Source organism: Heteronotia binoei, chromosome 14 (assembly GCF_032191835.1).
Source record: "Heteronotia binoei isolate CCM8104 ecotype False Entrance Well chromosome 14, APGP_CSIRO_Hbin_v1, whole genome shotgun sequence".
NCBI classification, from domain to species: Eukaryota; Metazoa; Chordata; class Lepidosauria; order Squamata; family Gekkonidae; genus Heteronotia; species Heteronotia binoei.
Genome location: NC_083236.1, coordinates 52,936,856 through 52,958,252, shown reverse-complemented (window position 1 = coordinate 52,958,252; position 21,397 = coordinate 52,936,856). Strand labels below are relative to the sequence as shown.

The 21,397-nt window shown below is 45.4% G+C and overlaps 1 protein-coding gene across 1 annotated transcript in view; it reads left to right on the top strand.

Annotated features, from left to right (window-relative positions):
• Positions 1-21,397, top strand: part of ITFG1 (integrin alpha FG-GAP repeat containing 1) — a 185,855-nt gene that overhangs the window by 78,589 nt on the left and 85,869 nt on the right. Inside the window, exons 9-10 of the mRNA XM_060253919.1 lie at positions 5,333-5,427; positions 13,680-13,846. Of these exons, the coding sequence (XP_060109902.1) occupies positions 5,333-5,427; positions 13,680-13,846 (262 nt within the window). The remainder of the gene's footprint in view (positions 1-5,332; positions 5,428-13,679; positions 13,847-21,397) is intronic.

Here is a 21,397-nt window from a genome sequence, read left to right as displayed (position 1 = left end):
GCAGATTAATTTCAGGATCATGTTTTACCATCTTGCTTTAAGATCTCGTGGGAAGAGCTTTATTATCCCGGTATTCAATTGAGACAGCACATTTTTAGGTGCGACAAAGAGCCAGGCGTACAGAGGTGTGTAGACTATCAATCCCATCCGGAGCATGGACACTTAAATGTGTTGGCAGTGGGGAGTATTCAAAGACACTTACGAAATGTTGGAAGGACTACTTTTGCTCAGCTGATAGCTGCTCTGAAAGGTCCCCGCACACACAAGCATGCATCCGGAGTAGGAACCTTAATAGTTCAAACCAGTCTGATCTTGTCAGATCTAAGGAGGGTCAGCACTTGGATGGGAGACCACCAAAGGAGACTCCTCTCATCTCTTTCCTCGAAAGCCCCCTGAAGGCAGAACTTTATGGGGCTGCTTTGAGTTGGTTCTGACTTGTCGGCACAATTTACCTTTATGCATTTGAAAGGCAAACATCACGGTGGATTGCTTTTTTAGAATCTAAAGCGTGAATGTTAAGCAGAACTCTCTTTGCCCTCCGCTTCTGCAGCACAACATTCAATCACATTTGAATTTGCATGGAGGTATTATAGTCCACCTGTTCTGATGCGAATTTTAAATTGCTCCACATACCCAACAGCACAAAACATTCTGAATAGAATCCCATATGCTTCAGGCTTTTCCAGTGCTCTGTGTTTATGCTCTTCCCCCTTTTATTATGAATATTGTGAAGGAGCATAGGAGAGTGCAGACATGCAGGTGGTGTCTACTGAGCCAGTCCATCACAGTCGATATTCTCTGCTCAGCCTGACAGCTGTTCTACAGGGTCTCAGACCGAGGTCTTTCACATCACCTGCTGCCAGATTCTTTAACTGGAGTTGTGTGTGTTAAATGTCAGCGGGGTGGAATTCTAGCAGGAGCTCCTTTGCATACTAGGCCACACACCCCTGATGTAGCCAATCCAAGCTTACGAAGCTCTTTTTTGTAAGCTCTTGGAGGATTGGCTACATCAGGAGGGTGTGGCCTAATATGCAAAGTTGCTCCTGCTAGAATTCCACTCCTGAATGTCAGCATGTCTTCCATACGCTTCAGACTTCTGGCGACCCTGTGAATGAATGTCCTTGTAAACATCCAGTTGCTCGGGTCTTGCAGTCTGAAAGCCGTGGCTTCCTTGATTGATGGAGTCAATCCATCTAATGCTGGACCTTCCTCTTTTCCTGCTGCCTTCCGCTTTTCCCCTAGCATTATTGCCTTTTCCAGTGACTTTTGTCTTCTCGTAATGCGATCAGAGTACTGTTGCCTCAGTTTAGTTATTTTAGCTTCTAGCAAGGGTTCGGGCTTGATTTAATCTGGAACCTACATTCATCTTTTTGGTGGTCCACGGCATCCATAAAAGTCTCCTCTGCACCACATTTCAAAAGAATCAATGTTCTTCCTGTCGGCTTTCTTCATTGTCCAGCTTTCACATCCGTACATAGTAATAGAGGAATACTATGGCATGAATTAACTTGGCTTTGGTCCCCAATGACACGTCCTTATATGCAGGGCTTTTTGTTGTAGCAGGAACTCCTTTGCACATTAGGCCACACACCCTCTGATGTAGCCAGTCCTCTTGGAGCTTACAGGGCTCTTCTTACAGGGCCAACAGTAAGCTCTTGGGGATTGGCTACATCAGGGGTGTGTGGCCTAATATACAAGGGTGTTCCTGCTACAACAAAAAGCCCTGCTTATATGTAAGAATCTTTTCTAACTCCTTCGTGGCTGCCCTTCACAGTCTCAGTCTCCTTCTGGTTTCTTGGTTGCAGTCTCCTTTTTGCTTGATGTTGGATTTAAGGAATAGAAAATCGCGAACGATTTCAGTTTCTTCATCGTCAGCTTTAAAGTTGAGTTAATTCCCCAGTAGTCATAACTTTGGTCTCCTTGATGTTCAGCCGTAATCCTGCTTTGGCACTTTCTGCTTTCACCTTCAATAACAGTCGCTTCTAGGCTTCACTGTTTTCTACTGGAGGATTAAACCTGGGGAGATGCCAGGGATTGAACCCTGGGACCTGCTTCATGCCAAGCAAATGCTCATTGAGCCCCTCCTCAAGTGGTGTCTGATGTGGTGCATAGGAATTCAGGTGGAAGGGGATAAAAATAACTGCAGTGCTTCTGAACATGTGCTTCTTATGCGTGTGCACTCAGTACTCTTTCCGAATCTCTTTACCTCAAATAGTTTCTGCTAAATTATTTCTGATTATTGCAGCTTTCATTTAGTCAGGTGTATACTGAGTGGCTCTGGTGTCACCTACAAGTTTTATATTCATTAATAAGTGCGGCAGGGCGACACAGTCATATTTTCCCGTAAGCTCCAGAAAGTTGATTGAGGTGAAGAGGATGCGTTAATGTAATCCCGTTCCCATCCCCGCCACCTCCTGCTGCGGTATTTACATCCCTAATTAAAAAGGACAAAGCCTTGGGAGGGTTTTATTTAAATTGAAAATTAATCCAAATAGAGGCATAAAAGTTATCACAGTGGGTGGGAAGGGAGAAGGGAAAGCAAGTTAGCGCATGCAATGGAAGATTTTCTTGCATTTCTGAGAGAGGCTAAACCAATGACCCTTTTTTGGAAAGCAAGCTATCTAAATATGTAAATAAAGCACAGTCTCTAAAAAGATACCTTTAAAAAAAAAGTCAATGGTAATGAGAGGTTTCTTTAAAGATCTTTATAGCTATATAAAAAGCGATGACTCTCACGATTATTCATAAATGAGTCAATTTAATCTTTTAAGGATTACATTCAATTCATGCCCAAAAGGAGTGAATTTGCAGAAGGGATTTTCACTGGCTCCCTGTTACCTCTGCGGCTCCCCTGCTCTTCCCCCCCCCCTTTCCATTAAAAAGTCTGCTGTGCATCACAAGGTATTCCGGAGCAGGACATAATGCAGCCTGGGAGAGGGTGTGGCCTGCAGCAAGAAGGGGGGATTTTCAGAAATACTCCCTCTGCAAGTCTTGCAGAGGAAATATTTCTGAAAATCCCCCCTTCTTGCTGCATGTGCTGGGACTGGGACTGTGACTTCATCATAGGTAGGCCCGGTGCGTCCATTAGGCAGCCATAGGCTGGCCCGGAGCACCGAGCAGGAAAGAGGGCACCCGTTTGGGCCCTCACAGCCTCCCTTGCCTCCGAGCTGATGAAAACGGTCTGCTTGGAAGCGGCGGCAAGGCTCCCAGTCTGAGCGTGTGCACCAGCGCTGCCCGCCATCGCTCTGCCTCTCGTGTCACAGGTGCGAGAGGCAGAACAACAGTGGGCAGCAGTGGCACACACACTCAGACTGGGAGTCTTGCTGCAGCTGCTGCGCTTGCCCCCTCCGGTGCTGTCGTCAGGACATCTGCTTCACACACAGAAGGTCCAAGATTCGGTTTTTCAGTTAAAAGGATGGCATAGTAGACAATGGGAAAGATCTTGGAAAGCCTCTTCCAATCAGAGTAAACCGGCGAGAGTCACTCCACAGCTCATAAGTCGCATGTGAACATCATTGCCCAGTGAGGCACCGGGAAAGTGAGCAAGGCAATTGTCCAGTAGAACTTGTGGCTGCCACCTTCAGACACTGCAGGGGCTGGAGAACGGATAAGCTGCAAGCCTCCCTGCACTGTGGGCCAGGGATGCATGGATTCCCCCCCCCCCCCCAATTCTCTACAGCTTCCATGCTATCATCCCCATACCCAGGCAGCTCTTGGAAAGAGGGTTGACTGGCTGTAGAGAAGGCCACCCCCACAAGGACCGGTGTTTTTACTCCCTTTGCTCCACTTCCAGATTGCTCATTTTTGGCACCATGGCAATCTCCCTCTCCTAAGGCACCGTTCCTTGTGAGAAGGTAGACAGGGAAGCTGTTCGCTTCATTGCAGATGCAGAAAGGCTGGCTGTGGTTCAGTAGTGGTGGGGAGAGACAACCCTACATGTTTAGAGGTACTCTGGTAATAAAAAGTAATAGTTATACATTTAACATTAGAAGCGTGTGTTTGGTATGGTGTTTGGTAGAGCCCCGTGGCGCAGAGTGTTGAAGCTGCAGTACTGCAGTCCTAAGCTCTACTCACGACCTGAGTTCGATCCCCGGCAGTAGCTGGGTTTTCAGGTAGCTGGCTTGAGGTTGACTCAGCCTTCCATCCTTCCGAGGTCGGTAAAATGAGTACCCAGCTTGCTGGGGGCGGGGGGGGGGGAAGTGTAGATGACTGGGGAAGGCAATGGCAAATCAACCCGTAAAAAAGTCTGCCGTGAAAACGTTATGAAAGCAACATCACCCCAAAGTTGGAAACGACCTTTCCTTTTCCTTTCCTTTGGTAGGGTGGTTGCATATCACACGGCAGTCTTGTGACTCTTTTGGTTGATAGTCCATGTGAACGTGGCTGTGTTCATGAGCCATGGAGAGAGTACCACTGGAATAGGCAGTACTGACCACTGGTCTGACTCCATACGTTCTTGAAGTTGTCTTACAAGCGGAGAAGCAGTTTGTTCCAATTCCATATTCCCCTCATACCTTATTGCACATGCACATGAAGCTTGCCTTATACTGAATCAGACCCTTGGTCCATCAAGGTCAGTATTGTCTACTGATACTAGCAGTGGCCCTCCAGGGTCTCAGGCTGAGGTATTTCACGTCACCTACCACCTGATCCTTTTAGCTGGAGATACTGGGAATTGAAACTGAGACCTTCTGCATGGACCTACTCAGTTTGGAGTGAGTTTGATGTAGTAGTTAAGTGTGCAGACTCTTATCTGGGAGAACCGGGTTTGACTCCCCACTCCTCCACTTGCAGCTGCTGGAATGGCCTTGGGTCAGCCATAGCTCTGGCAGAGTTTGTCCTTGAAAGGGCAGCTTCTGAGAGAACGCTCTCAGTCCCACCTACCTCACAGGGTGTCTATTGTGGGGGAGGAAGGTAAAGGAGATTGAGATTCAGAGTGGAGGGCGGGATATAAATCCAATATCTTCTTCTTCTTATGGAGGCCTTTCTGACTTACAAGCAGCTGGGGGCATTGTGAGCAAGGAGCTGCAGAAGACAACAAAAGCCTCTGTTCCATTTTCAGAAGACTTGAATCTAACCTGTATGAATCACCTTCAGCATTTAACAGGAAGAGGGGTGGCAATCTCTTGTCATTGGGATGATCTGAAAGGCCAGATAACCGTTTGAGAAAGCTCCAGATTACAGTGTATCTTTTTAATTATCTTGACATGTTCTTTTATTTACATTTGATCAAAATGCATTGTCTTTCTGCAAGTCTGCTGGGGGTGGTTTTCCCTTCTGGTAAAAAGGGTGTTTTACGCAGAATTATATTTTTATCGCCTTGTTTTGCCAGATGGTGATGGACAGACAGAGCACTTACTGCCAGCCTGTTACGACGAAGCCTGCCAAAGGAGCGTCATCTACCTATCTGAGCCACAGTTGGGCAAAGTAAGTCGAGTTCCTGCCTGCAAAGGTCACCAAAATGTGTGTGCGGTTGGATGGATTCGAGTTCAGGCCTGCTCGCCCCAAAAAGAATATCAGTTGGGGCTACTTGACAGTTGGGGGCAGTTTCATTTGCCAGTGGTGTTTACTGTATTTAATGCACCGTGTGAACGTTGGATGTACTTTTCAAAGCATTTGGGTCCAGGCGGCAGGAGCGTACTTAGACTGCTGTAACCAATCACTGCCCACCCTCTGTTGTCCTCAAATCTTTTTTCTTTCCCACAGTAAAGGAACTCCAGTGTAGTCCATGGCAAATTTATTTCATTTATGCCACCCTTTCCTCCCTGGTGAGGAGGCTTAAAGCGCTCTCTCTTTACAACATTTTCTCCCATACAAAAGAATATATGAACATAAATCTAACATTGAAAATCACAACACTCAAAGACCAGTGGTAGAACATTTTAATCTTCCAAGTCATTCCATTGCTGACCTGCGAGTGGCAGTCCTCAAACAGAGAAGCTTCAAGGGGAGATTACAACAACACGAGATTGCCAAACTTGAGCTCATTCACAAGTTCAGAACAATGGAAGGGTATAGGATTCTTATCTCACTACAGATGCTAATTTTCTGCCCCCCAAACATTTCCTCTGTACTCTGATCAAGCTGATTACAATGTACATTGTACCTCTGCATCCTGCTTTTTTTGGGGGGGGGGGGGGAGGAATTTGCAACACCTGTCACCTTCTGACTAAGATATAAGGAGTCAGATCTACATTCTGACACACATCTGAATAAGGAAGCATTGGCTTTTGAAAACTTGCACCCTGCAAATCTTGTTGGTCTCTGAGGCGCTGCTGGATTCGAATCTAGTTGCTCTACTGCAGCTCAACACAGCTGCTCTCTGAAACAACATTCTCCTCTTCCTTGTCATAGCAGTGCTGAGCAGACGTTAACACAACGAGGTGATTCAGGTGGGTTATGTGTAACTGGCCCATGATCTCCCAGCAAACTCCCATGGCAAAGTGGGGAACCTGGATTTCCCAAATCCTAGTCTAATGCTCAAACCACCACATAATTTCAACCCAGCTTCAAATCATAAAGGAAGACAATTTAGCTTAAGCACAATAAGTAATTCCTGGATGTCAAGGACAGTTAAGTAGCGAAAGAGGCCAGCCAGAAAAAAAAAAAAGATGGGGTTTCTCTTAGAGATTTACCAAAGGAGGCTGGACACGTGCCGGTCAGGGGATGCCTTAGCACACCTGTCCAAATTTGGGTTGCTGGGCCAACTTGGGGGACCTTCGTTCTTTATCCAAACCTTTCAAGAACCTTCCTGTATAGATCTGCAGTCACAAAACAAAGGATTCTTCTTCATGGACTTCTACCCTGTCCCCTGCATGCTACGAAACACCCCAGCCTTGCTTCAGTAAATGGCAGTGGAGCAAGGCGATGGGCAGTAAAAGGGACGAAAGAGAAACAGATCAGATTAGTTACACTAGAAGGCTGAGCATTTTGTGCTGCTGCTCATCCTGTTGCTGTCAGCCTTTGTATCAGCTGGTGTTTAGCCTCTCTTGATGTACTGCAGATGGGTAATGGCGGTGGGCAAGGGGGGGCGGGCATGTGGATAGCTGGGATTTGAGATAATAAATAGATGTGCCATTCGAGGATCTTATTGCGTCTTTATTATTCTGACAGACTACAGCTGGGTGGATCTGTGGTAGCAGAACATAAGAGAAGCCATGTTGGATCAGGCCAGTGGCCCATCCAGTCCAACACTCTGTGTCACACAGTGGCCCCCCCCCCAAAAAAGTATATATATACACACACACACACACACACACACACACACATATATATATATATATATATATGCACACTGTGGCTAATAGCCACTGATGGACCTGTGCTCCATATTTTTATCTAACCCCCTCTTGAAGGTGGCCATGCTTGTGGCCGCCACCACCTCCTGTGGCAGTGAATTCCACATGTTAATCACCCTTTGGGTAAAGAAGTACTTCCTTTTATCTGTTTTAACCTGACTGCTCAGCAATTTCATCGAATGCCCACGAGTTCTTGTATTGTGAGAAAGGGAGAAAAGTACTTCTTTCTCTACTTCTTCATCCCATGCATTATCTTGTAAACCTCTATCATGTCACCCCGCAGTCAACGTTTCTTCAAGCTAAAGAGCCCCAAGCGTTTTAACCTTTCTTCATAGGGAAAGTGTTCCAACCCTTTAATCATTCTAGTTGCCCTATTCTGGACTTTTTCCAATGCTATAATATCCTTTTTGAGGTACAGTGACCAGAATTGTACATAGTATTGCAAATGAGACCGCGCCATCGATTTATACAGGGGCATTATGATACTGGCTGATTTGTTGTCAATTCCCTTCCTAATAATTCCCAGCATGGCATTGGCCTTTTTTATTGCAGTCATACACTGTCTTGACATTTTCAGTGAGTTATCTACCATGACCCCAAGATCTCTCTCTTGGTCAGTCTCTGCCAGTTCACACCCCATCAACTTGTATTTGTAGCTGGGATTCTTGGCCCCAATGTGCATTACTTTGCACTTGGCCACACTGAACGTCATCTGCCACGCTGACGCCCACTCACCCAGCCTCAACAGATCCCTTTGGAGTTCCTCACAATCCTCTCTGGTTCTCACCACCCTGAACTTCTGCAGTTCTAAGCAGAAGTTAACACAGCCGTATAAAGTCTCTGTTTCCTGTTTTCATCCATGCCTTCATGTCAGGGCTTTTTTTTTTGAGCAGGAACACCTTTGCATATTAGGCCACACAGCCCTCATGTAGCCAGTCCTCCTGGAGCTTACAGTAGACCCTGTACTACGACCCTGTACTGTAAGCTCTTGGAGGATTGGGTACATCAGGGGGTGTGACCTACTATGCAAAGAGGTTCCTGCTACAAAAAAAGCCCTGCTTTAGGTCAGGGGTGGCCAACGGTAGCTCTCCAGATGTTTTTGCCTACAACTCCCATCAGCCCCAGCCAGCATGGCCAATGACTGAGGCTGATGGGAGATGTAGGCAAAAAAACATCTGGAGAGCTACCGTTGGCCACCCCTGCTTTAGGTCATTGGCTAGTCAAGGTCAGTACTGTCTACTCTGACTGACAGCAGCCCTCGAGGGTCTTGGGAAGAGGTCTTTCACATCACCTGATACTTGATCTTTTTAACTGGAGATGCCAAGGAACCTTTTACATACCAAGCAGGTGGTCCATCCATGAACCAAAGCCCCTCCCTACGTCACACACAGAATGATTAAAAAAAACCTTGTGCAGCATAGGGGTTGATGTACCCAATACATCAGTGTGGTACAGTGGTTATTGGACTAGGCACAAGAAGATCCAGGTTCAAAACTCCACACTGCCACAGAAGCTTGGTGGGTGACCTTGGAACAATTATAGACTCTCAGCCTTACCTAGCTCACAAGACTGAGGGTAAAACAGAGGAGACAAGAACGATGTAAAGCCAGTTTGGTGTAGTGGTTAAGTGAGTGAACTCATCTAGGAGAACCGGGTTTGATTCCCCACTCCTCCACTTGCACCTGCTGGAATGGCCTTGGGTTAGCCATAGATCTCGTAGAAATTGTCCTTGAAAGGGCAGCTTCTATCAGAGCTCTCAGCCCCACCCATCTCACGGGGTGTCTGTTGTGGGAGAAGGAGATAAAGAAGATTGTAAGCCGCTCTGAGACTATGATTCAGAGAGAACGATGGGGTATAAATCTGCGATCTTCTTCATCTTCTTCTTTGGATCCTGAACTAGCAAGAAAGGAAACAAAACATATTTTATGTCGCAGAAATATGTAACAGCAGGTGCTGTTGAAGGAGAATAATTTCCTTTTCTGAGAGGGACAGAAGTGGAAACTCCTTTTTGTGAATTGGTGCCTGCCAGTAATGATTTTAGTCAGCACTCATATTAAAAACAGTTAAATGTATTTTTTCCCCAATTAAATCACCTCCTTGATTAATAGGGGCCCTATTTTAATGGCTCAAAAGGTTTTTAATTAATCTGTCTGACTGATTAATTAATTAATGCAGCCCTGCTGCAGATTTTTGTCTCTCAGATGCCTTCCATCAGCTGTGTGTATCTACAGCAGGTAAAGACTGAGTCTCAGCAGAGCACAGAGTTCTTTTTGAACACCTAACTGGAAATCCCTAACAATTGTTGCCGTCTTATTGGTATTCCTGGTAACAACCACAAGCTGAATTTGAAGCTGCTGTTTAGCGACTGGTCTTGCAGCAGAGGGTAGGAACTAGCAGCAGCAAAGCTCAGATTTCTTTGTGATAATTCCTGCCAGTGTTTTAGCAGATAGAGCTGAATCCTTCTTTCTTGTGATCATAATGGCACCCGTGAGATATTTCGTTTTAGGGGGCAGCCATGTTGGTCTGCAGGAGAATACCCAGATTCGAGTCCAGCAGCACCATAAGAGACCAACATGGTTGTCAGGGTTTAACTTTTGCGAGGCAAAGCTCCCTTTCATCAGATACCAACAAAGCTGCCTAGGATCACCCAGGCAAGCCTGATCCCGTCAGGTCTCGGAAGCTAAGAAGAGCCAACCCCGTCAAGTACTTGGATGGGAGATCTCCCTGGAATATCAGCAGCTGAGAAGGAGGGAGGGAAGAAGAAGACGACTGCAGTTTCATATCCCACCCTTCTCTCTGAATCAGAGACTCAGAGCGGCTCCTTTATCTTCTCCCCTCGCCACAGACATCCTGTGAGGTGAGTGGGGCTGAGAGGGCTCTCACAGCAGCTGCCCTTTCAAGGACAACTCCTACAAGAGCTGTGGCTGACCCAAGGCCGTTCCAGCAGCTGTAAGCGGAGGAGTGGGGAATCAAGCCCGGTTCTCCCAGATAAGTTTGGTGTAGTGTTAAGTGTAGAGCCAGTTTGGTGTAGAGCCAGTTTGGTGTAGTGGTTAAGTGTGTGGACTCTTATCTGGGAGAACTGGGTTTGATTCCCCACTCCTCCACTTGCACCTGCTGGAATGGTCTTGGGTCAGCCATAGCTCTCACGGAGTTGTCCTTGAAAGGGCAGCTGCTGTGAGAGCCCTCTCCAGCCCCACCCACCTCACAGGGTGTCTGTTGTGGGGGAGGAAGGTAAAGGAGATTGTGAGCCACTCTGAAACTCTTCGGAGTGGAGGGCGGAATATAAATCCAATATCTTCATCTACCTCACAGGGTGTCTGTTGTGGGGGAGGAAGGGAAAGGAGATTGTGAGCCGCTCTGAGACTCTTCCGAGTAGAGGGCGGGATATAAATCCAATATCTTCATCTACCTCACAGGGTATCTGTTGTGGGGGAGGAAGGGAAAGGAGATTGTGAGCCACTCTGAGACTCTTCGGAGTGGAGGGCGGGATATAAATCCAATATCTTCTTCTTCAATCTTCAATAAGAGTCCCCGCGCTTAACCACTACACCAAACTGGAAGCAGAGGCAGGCTGTATCAAGCCACTTCTCTGAATATCCTCCATGTCCCCAGTAGATGTCAGCCACCAGCAGTTGCCATGACTTCCAGGTTCACACACACACACAGTAAAAAAAAATACAAAAAAGAAAGTCAAAGCTCCCTGACAAAGGTATCTGATCAAGGGAGCTATGACTCTGGAAAGCGTATATACCCTGGAGGGTATAAGCTGATCTAGCATGAAGTATTTAGAAGCTCACTATGAACGATCCTTGTGATTCTCTCATTGTTAATTAATTTTGCAGTGTTAAATATTATCCATAGTATTAGCAATCAACAAGGAAAGAAGAAATTAAACAGGAACAGTCTTTTACCAGCTGGCATTCACTCAAACATGTATGAGCGAATGCCAACTGGTAAGATTGATGCTGTGTAATTTCTTCTTTCCTTGTTGATTGTTAATACTGTGGATGATATTACAGGGATCCCACTGTGGAAGAAGCAGTAGCCAAAGCAAGCAGCAAGTCAGCCGCTTGTCCAGGATTGGAGTTTTTCTCATGAGGAGACTGACAATGGGATTTGGAATGTATGAGAAGTACCCTTATCACTGAAGTTTCGATACCCCAAATAAGGGTGAAGTAAGGATTAATTCTTTTCAGCATTTTCCTTAGGAACTGTTTCTGAGACTCTCTGAAAATTTAAATGAAGACACTGGATTTTTGTAAGAATATACTGGTGGACTTTTGATTATTGTTGAATATTACCTCCGGAATGAATTTTGATACTTTGCATGAATTTTGTATTTAGTAATTCTGAAGCTATGATACTTTTGTATTCTTTTGATTTGCGCATTCTTGCACAGCTTTCTCCCCAGGTGTTTTGTTTTACAAATCCCAGCCAAATTAAAAACTTTCCCTTAGGCAGAAAGTTGGACAGTAAACATTCTGAGTAGGGATGCTGCCTCCAGGTGGGTAAAGGCAAACAGGAGTCATGACAAAGTAACTAAGACACAACAGTACAATAAAACTTTTATCAAAGATTTCAGGTTTTCACGGCTGGTAACATCATTAGGGTTTGTAGAATCTTTCGGGCTCAAGTGCCGTGTTCTACTGGAGAAAGTTTTTCTTCCAGACGTTTCGTTCTCGGCTGCAGAGAACATCCTCAGTGACGTTGCAGCCGGAGCAGGCGCTCTGACCTTCTTGGCTGCTGCGCATTGAGTGAGGCCAGGGCTGCTGGAGAGCTGCTATTTCTAGGCTGAAGGGGGTGTGGTGAAAGGGCAATAGGTTTGTGGATGTGCCCATTGTTTGGTGGGGCTTCCTGGAAGGGTAGTGATAAGGAAACTGGCTGTTGAATGTGACCATTGTTCTGTGTTAATTGCTGGGAGGGTTGGAAGGGGTGTGAAGATAAGGAAGATGGTTGTTGACTGTGCTGATTGTTCTGTGGAATGTACTGGTTGTTCTGTGAATTTCTGCAATTTATCTTCACACCCCTTCCAACCCTTCCAGCAATTAACACAGAACAATGGTCACATTCAACAGCCAGTTTCCTTATCACTACCCTTCCAGGAAGCCCCACCAAACAATGGGCACATCCACAAACCTATTGACCTTTCACCACACCCCCTCCAGCCTAGAAATAGCAGCTCTCCAGCAGCCCTGGCCTCACTCAATGCACAACAGCCAAGAAGGTCAGAGCGCCTGCTCCGGCTGCAACGCCACTGAGGATGTCCTCTGCAGCTGAGAACGAAACGCCTGGAAGAAAAACTTTCTCCAGTAGAACACGGCACTTGAGCCTGAAAGATTCTACAAACCCTAATAAAACTTTTGTTGGTTCATTAAATAATAGAAGACGGTTTTCCAACAGGTTATTATAAATTTTGTAATAACCTGTTGGAAAGCTGTCTTGTACTGTTTAATGAACCAACGAAGGTTTTACTGTATTGCTATTTCTTAGTTATTTTGTCACAGCTCCTGTTTGCCTTTATCTTCTTCCATGATTCTCTGGTGGCTACACAGCCTCCAGGTGGGACCTGGGGAATCCCCGGAATTACAGCTCATCTCCAGACGACAGACACCCTGCACCCCCTGCCAGTGGCCAAGAAGACCTGGCAACCCTAATTTTGAGATATTTTCCCCATGGCCAGTTTGAAGGTTTGGGAACATCCCTTGACCTCACACCAACTCAGCTAATTGAGAACGTAAGAGAAGGCATGTTGGATTAGGCCAATGGCCCATCCAGTCCAATGGCCCATCCAGTCCAACACTCTGTGTCACAATGGCTAAAAAACCCAGGCACCATCAGGAGGTCTATCAGTGGGGCCAGGACACTAGTTGCCCTCCCACTGTGCCCCCCCCCAAACACCAAGAATACAGAGCATCACTTATCCCAGACTTAGTGTTCCATCCATACCTTGTGGCTAATAGCCACCGATGGACCTCTGATCCATATGTCTATCCAATCCCCTCTTGAAGCTGTCTGTGCTTGCAGCTGCCACCACCTCCTGTGGCAGTGAATTCCATGTGTTAATCACCCTTCGGGTGAAGAAGTACTTCCTTTTTGCAGTTCTAACCTGAGTGCTCAGTGATTTCATTGAATTTCCACGAGTTCTTGTATTGTGAGAAAAGGAGAAAAGGACTTCTTTCTCTGCCTTCTCTATCCCTTGCATAATCTTGTAAGCCTCTGTCATGTCACCCCTCAATCCACGTTTCTCCAGCCACCAGAGGTTCCACCACCAGCAGTGCTGGAATGACGATACAGTGATGATAGGAAGGATCCTTCCCAATATCATCAGGCACCTGCAGCCAACAACCCCTGATCTTTTTGCTTTTGCTTCTTTGTCCACAGTGGTTTCCAGTGTTGCAAGACTTCACATTCAGAGGCACTTTATGGGGCTTCGTTCCATATAGTCAGACTTCGGCTGCATTTTCAGTTCCTATCACCCTTCACATTGGAGATTATAACATGGATGGCTATCCAGATGCCCTTGCCATATTGAGAAACACATCTGGGAGGTAAGAGTATTGCCAGTAAAAGGGAGGGAAATGTCAGGTCTTCTTGATGTTATTGTTCATTCCTGCCACCTTGAAATACCGCAGTCCTCTCTAGGAGTTGAATCACTGCTTCTTAAGAAGCACTCAGATGGTATGAGAATGGGTCTATTTATCAGTGCTAAGGAGACTCTTGATCTTTTCTGTCACTTAATGGATTTTGCAGGTGGCAGTCTGGGCAGAAACGAGTATTGAGCAGAGATAGTGTGCTTTATCCTCACCACATGGAACCAAGCAACAAAAGAGTTAGGTGTAAATGGAACAGTTAGAGAGGGTGGTTGTTTTTCATCTTCATCCTAGATTGTCAGCTGGTATATGTAGAAAAACACTGACAAAACTGCATTGTGCTGTTGATATATCCGCAGCAGAATATTTCTCTTGTTGCAACTAGAGACGTAAAAATTTCAAAAAAACCTTTGAAACCAAAGTATCCCGTATCCCGGGGAGGGGGGGGGGGCAGGATATTTTTGCAAATAGTGGAATATATGCAGTACTGTCCTATCAGACCTAAACGTATTTCACCAATATTACAACATTAAATGTATTATAATAACTTGGCAAGTAAAATAATGAGGGGGTTGTATTTTTATAGAATTTGAAAGATATAAATGCCATTACATTTTAACTTGCTTAATTTATTGTCTGTTTTAGTGGTTGATTTTATTTTGTGTCCATTGACATGCTATGACTCACCCTGAGCCCGCTCGCAAGGGAGGGCGAGATATAAATCAAATCAATAAATAAATACTATTTTATTAAAACAACACTTGCAAGTTTAGCCAGTGTTAGAGATGGAGCTGCAAGTGGGATATTCGATATAGCTTAAGTTTTGCCAGCTGAAAGATGGGGGGGGCGGGATTTGAAAACTGAATCTGTCAGTGTAAGTCATGCTATGCTTTATTGTAATTGCTTTAAAAAAAACTGTTGTGAGCTGTTTTGGGATGTTCCAAAATTGGAAATGGTGGAGGAATTAAAAATATATAAATGGAGGGTGAAACCCCAATATTTTGTTATCTGAGCTTAGAAATTGCATTCCTTCAGTTGAATGCAGAAATGGAAGCAACAGCTCTCATCATCTTGCATACCCCCTTGCCCACTGTAATTGGCGGGGGTGGAGGGGTTAGCTTCAGAAAGCTCCACCCCATCCTTGATGTTAGTTCCATTCACCCAATGGGGCATTCAGATTATGTTTCTCAAATCGTAGCCCTGTGAAACATGGCAAACCATCTTTCAAGCTAAAGGGATATGGCATTAGCATCTGCTGAAGAGCAGGAAGAGCTTAAAAAAATCCCACACTGGGCATATGTAAAGTAGCTCTTTAGATCCCAGTTATAATTAGCGTGTCATCTTTCAGTTCATTACAAGGTTTTCGGGATCTGCCGCGCCAACTAAGCTACATCTGCATAATATCCAGAACCCCTGGCATATAGGCAATAGTTAAATGGGTCCATTGCTCGTAAAAGTAATTTTTGAGGGTCTCCCTGGTCCCGCTTAGCACCGCGGCTTCTCCGTTCTTCCACAGCAACTGCAAGAGCCTCTGAATTCATAGCTGCTCAGTGCCCGATAACACACACAACCTATAGGCTGTAGGAGACATAAACATCTCAGCTTCCAGTTCTCTGTGATGATGACGTGGGTCAGTAGAAGCCTTCCCTCCATTTCTGCTGATCTCTTAAAACCCACGCCAGCTCTGCCTGCCTCTTTCTTTTCCTACTTAGAAATGCAGGGAATATTTTACTGACAGTTTCCGCCTTTTCCCCTTCGCTAGCTAGGAAGGAAAAAAATGTGGTTCTGCTGAATGTAGGTTCTGCTTACACTGTCTCCCACCCTCCCTTTATTTTAAACACTGGGACTAGCCTTTTTACCCTGGAGACTCTCGGTTCCTGGCAGTGGTTGCAGCACACGCTGTCAGCTCCCTTTTTGCCCCAGGCGGCTCCTCTCCCCTCAAGCGGTTGTTGACCCATTTCATTTTGATGGCTACAGTGTAGATGCATTTTCTGGTAGCTGTCACAGGCGTTTCTGCTCAATCTCCAGCCGTTTGTCGCCGGAATAACCCCGCTGTCGTCCTGACCTACAACTGATGCCACCTAGGCGCACCCTGTACTGTGCCATGTGCAAGCACACGGATGTGTTCTCTTCTAAAAATTTATGGCCGGCAGCTGCTGTACAGCACAAAGACTGCATCGCAGCCGTTTGTGATGTTTTCAATAATTGTGTTCAAAATATTTACAAGGTGCAACGGATGTTTCACCAGAACAGATGAGTAATTTGACCCAGTTCTCGAAAGCCAGCTCCCCAAGATTAAAAGTAGCACACAAAGTGAAAATAAAAGAATTCGACAGTCACAGTATATTTAGTTTAGGCATTTACTTCCCTGGGGTGTCAAAGTAATTTGTTATGAGGGCCAATTCTGACATAAATAAGATCTGGTCGGGCTGTGTGTCATAATATATAATGCCAGCTAGCAAAGTCATAAACTTTATAAAGGACACAAACACAATTAAAGATTTAAAAATAAAACATGATTAATACATTAGCACCTGTTGGTCTTAATGCTGCTTTCTTTATCTTTCTTGTGTGATCCAGGGGACTGGGCAAAGGAAGCTCTGGCTCTTTCCTTCCTTCCCTAGGAGACCAGGAGGGGGAGGAGCCTCAGCCAATAGAAGGAAGAGAGGCTTTGCTCAGTAGCTCTGCTGTGCAATTGAGAAGGCCTGGCAAAGCAAGCTCTCCTTCCTTCCTCCCCAAGAGAGGAGTCTCAGCCAATGGAGAAAATAGGGGCTTTGCTCTGTAGCTCCTGAGCAATTGAGCAAGACTTGCAAAGCAAGCTGTGATGCAGAAGGAAGCAAAAGAGAGGGAGAAAGAAGCAGACAACAGCCAGTTACTTGGGGGCCTGATAGAAGCCCTCTGGGGGTCTGATCTGGCCCCCAGGCCACATGTTTGACACCCCTGGTTTAAACCCTGCCTTTCTCCCTAGTGGGGATCAAGAGTGGCTTACATTGTTCTCTGCTTTATCCTGACGACAACCCTGTGAGGGAGCTAGGCTAGTGTATGTGACTGGCTCAAGGCCACCCAGTGAGCTTCTGACAGGGATTCAAACCTGGGTGTCCTTGGGAGGGAGGGTCACCTCTCCCCCATTAACAGAATTTTAGAGACTGTTAAGGGAGGTGGGAAACCAATGCTTCAGGGGTGTAAGGAGAGTTACGCCAAAAGAAGCGCTTGTGCGGATCCCAGCTGATGTCTTCCTAACTCACTGAGACAGTCTTCTTTCCCAGACATGTTTTGCTGTATTTTGGTGGCCATCAGTTCTTAAACTAGCATACGGTAGCTTCATGTTGCTCAGCTTACAGTGTTGATAGCTGGGAGGGAGGCTAATCCTCAAATACCTTGTAATGCTTTGAAAAATCCCTTAGAATCCTCATTTTAAAAGCTCTATAAAAGCAGATTAGTGTGGCAGGCTTGAGATGTAATCCATAATAAAAACGATTTTTTAAAAATGTGTGTGTTTGAACCAAAAATCTTGTTCTATTAGTGTAACACTTCAGTGACATCTAGGAATTAATCGTAAAATAGTGTTTCTGAGCTGGGCATTTGAAAAAGAAAATTAAAGCTACAAAGAACATTCTTTATTGGCCTCCATGGACCCAGTTGACATGTGGATAAGTTAATTTATTGGATGCTTACCAGTGAACCCATCTGCTTAATACCTGTCTTTGGGTATCTGGGCATCTCATGTATAACCTTCATGAAGAACTGGCGTGCCTTTGCAACCTCCCCCGCCCCAGTTTATGAGATGATATTTGACTCACTTGCATAATTTATGGTCCACCTTTCTCACCAGGAGTTGAAGACGGATTATAAAAATTACAAACCAGCAACAAACGAAGGGGTTGGACTAGATGACCCTGGAGATCCCTTCCAACTCTGTGATCCGGTGAATGCAATAAAAGTAAAATTTAAAAAAAGTAAAATAAAAAATAATCCAAAACTAGCAAGAAGAGTTCCACAGACATGGGGTTGGAGCCAGACTAAATTTCCAGTGGTAGAATGGGACTTCTCTGGCCCCTCCTTCCCACTGATCGTCATGAAATGCGGCTTCTGGGGGACAGAGGGGCCTGCAGCGGGAAGGGGGAATCATTGGCAATTGCCAGTTTAAGTCTCAATCCAACTCAGCAAATCTGTTTATTTGCGTTATTTTTTTTATTTCTCCGTTTAGCGTAGTACGCGAACCTCCCTCTCCCTCCCATTTTGTCCAGCTCTCAGTAATCCCTCTGGTGAATGATCGGCCAAGAGAAAGAATAACCAGCTCAAGTGAATGTTCCGGCTAGGGCTGCCAAGCTCCCACTGGGAGTGGAGGCCTGCTACTCGCTGGTACGGAGTGGGCCTCCGGGGGGGATCCCCGTCCCCAAAGAGCTCCACTGTCATGCGACATGCCCAGCGCAATGACATCACTTGGAAGGGACATCATCATGCTGGGCACGTCATGCCAGTTGTGCTCCAGCATTCAGGGTAAAAACTCTGTGGTACTCTAGAGTTTTAACCCAAATGCTAGAGTGTCCTGAGTGCGACATGACCAGTGCGGTGATGTCACTTTGGGTGATGTCATCGTGAAGCACATGCGAGATTCATCCTCTGCCGAAGCCAAGGTTAGACTTGGCAACACTAGTTCTGGCTGAATGGGGGGTTGATCCTAAGTTTTCCCAATTCTAAATCCAGTCCTTGAATCACGGCACTGAATTTTCTGTACCCTTCCATAGGACAGTCATGTTATTCAGTAGTTCTAGAATGCTGCTTGCTAGAGAGCTGGTTACCCTAATGAATTTAGGTAGTATTGTGGTAGCCTCAACCTGATAGGACCAGTCTGTTATGAACCAATGATAGTGCCTTTTGGTTGGGATATATTTATAAAAATCTGGGCTTTTCTTGAAGACTAATGAATAAAGATTGTTTTTAATGCTATACTAGCTTGAATCCAGCACCAATGGGGAGAAGGGTGGTCATAGCTGTACATAGTTGTAGTGGTACACAATGGAAAGTGCTTTGGTCACTAAGAATATGTTTTTTTTTTAAAAATTATAAAATTCAAGTTTGTCAAACAGCATACTCAGGTGGGAAATTGTCGCAAATGGCAACTGTCTCAGAGCACATCCTGACGTTTTATTGCTGACGCTAAAACCGGTCAGCCCCTGTAAAGATCCTGGGTGGGAGACCCCGCCCCCCACCTCCACCAGGAGCAAGACATAAACTGCTCTGAATGGAAAGCAGTGTGCAAGTGTAATGTTGGTTCCAAAATGAAGTCTTTGTGCTGCAAATGTTCAAAATCTTTGCTCCATAATGGAATATCCATCTCAGGTGTGTAGTTGACTAACTAAAGCCAGTATGGGGGACTTGACTTGAATGAATTTCCTGTCCTGTTCTTGCTACTGCCACCAATTTTTCCTGTCCTCACAGCCATATGAGAATGCAATGAACATAATGATGTGCACACAACATGCTGCAGTTGTTCCCTTCTTCTCAACTGATCTCTGCTTTTCTCCCTCCCCCAATTTAATTTTTGCTATCAATATGTCTAAGATGGCCCTATCTGCGGATACTTAAATCTGAGGTTCAGGGCCACGTATAGACTATGGACATTTTTTTTGCATACTTCGGGGAACTCTCAGGTGTCAGAAAAACTGGAGAAAACATAGAGGAGGGGTATAAATCCCCCAGATGAGAGAAGTGTTGCCTGTGCAGGGAGGGGGGTAGATAGACAAGAGAAGGGTCGGTGGGTGGGAAGAGTAATGAGGAGGTCATGCTAAGGAATGAACAGGCTGTGGGAGGACAAGTGGGAGGTGAATAGCAGTTTTGGGGGGCGGGTAAGGGATAAAAAAGAAGTAGGTGTGGAAGGAAAAAGATGTGAGAAGGAGGTAGCAGTGGGAGGAAAGGCAGCTGGGGCTGAGGACAGAGGACAAAGCAGGGACCACTCAGGGAATTTCTCTTTGTGTTTCTCATGAGTTCCCGCTTGTCCTTCTAATCCAAACTCCAAAACCTCCTCTGTAGCTTTCTTTGAATTGTGACCTTCAGGTTTTAAAAGCAGTATTACTGAAGGTCATTGAGAAGGATCAATGACTTCAAAGTAGATAGCATTTTCTTTTGATCTAGTATGTTAAGGCTGGAAGACCGTCTATGCAGGAGACTAGCGCTTCTGTTCCTCCATCTTCCATTGTGCTAATTGGTGATCTATTCATCCAGCTTTTAATTTACTGAAACAATTTCTGCGAGTTTTTTTTTTTTGGGGGGGGGGGGGGGACATGAATTGAAGGGAACATGGTTTCCTGATTAAAAGGCTGCTGTTGAAAGCATTCCAATTGATCTGCAATCACCTCCCAGCTATGCCCTCTGTTGCTGCGTGTGGGAAGGGTTAGCCCCAATTAGGCCTTGCACAAATGAATGCTACCCTTCTTACATTCATTTCTAGCAGCATGTGGGATGATGCGAGCGAAACTGATAGTAACGTCTGCTGTACATTCTACTGACTGCATCCAGGAGACCATAATGTTCTTTCATCCTGGCATCCTGGTGATCCTTTTTTTTCAAACTATGACAATGCGTGCTGCAGCATTTTTCCAGGCATCCCACTATGGCAACACCACAATTGTCTACGAGGGGGAAACAGGCATCCTTCCAGGAAGCCAAGAATGACTGCAACTGCCCAAGATGTTTTGAGCATATTTTGCTCATTCCCCCTGATACAGCAGCCAAAATGCCTTTAAAAATGAAGCTCTTCAAATCCCATCATCAGTATCGCAATCCGTATCTAAAAGGTCCAGTGACACAGACTGCAGCTAGCTACATGTTTCCAGCTTCAGTTGCTGATGGTGCTTTTTAGAGAGTCGCCATAATTTTACCAAATGTAATTATTTAATTTGGATGTGTCCTTGAAAAAGAATCTCTTCTCTCTCCGCCCATCAAATCTTAACAGAGAGAGAGAAAGAAGATATGGGTATTTGTGATCCATAAACCAATTAACATTTCATACTTTATCTTACTAAATTTATTTATTTATTCAACGTATATCCCACTCTCCCCACCAAGGCAGGCTCAGGGCGGCTAAATTGTGGTACCAGTTAAATAGATCAAGGCCTCCCTCACCATGTAAAGGATGCCTGGTTACAAATGCCTGGTAAAGGGAAATCAGGGTTCTTGGGATCTTGTTCACCACAGTTTACCAGTTCAAACATAATAACAAACTGTGGGTTGTTGCAAACAGAGAAGCAATTGGCTCACTGTGTTTACTGGGTGGGGGAGCAAGGGGTCATTCAAGTTCACATAGTGACAAACCACGGTTTGCTCATGTATTCTGAACCAAGCCTTTGTGTTCATTATTTGTATTAATTTCTTCAGACGTTGCCGCAATCGGTAATTACCAAAATTCCCGATCATTTCTTCGGCTTCCAGTTCTAGCGCAACAGGACATCACGAAGCCATGCCACATCCTTGGGGCATTTTATTTTATTCTATCTTAGTCTTTTGTTT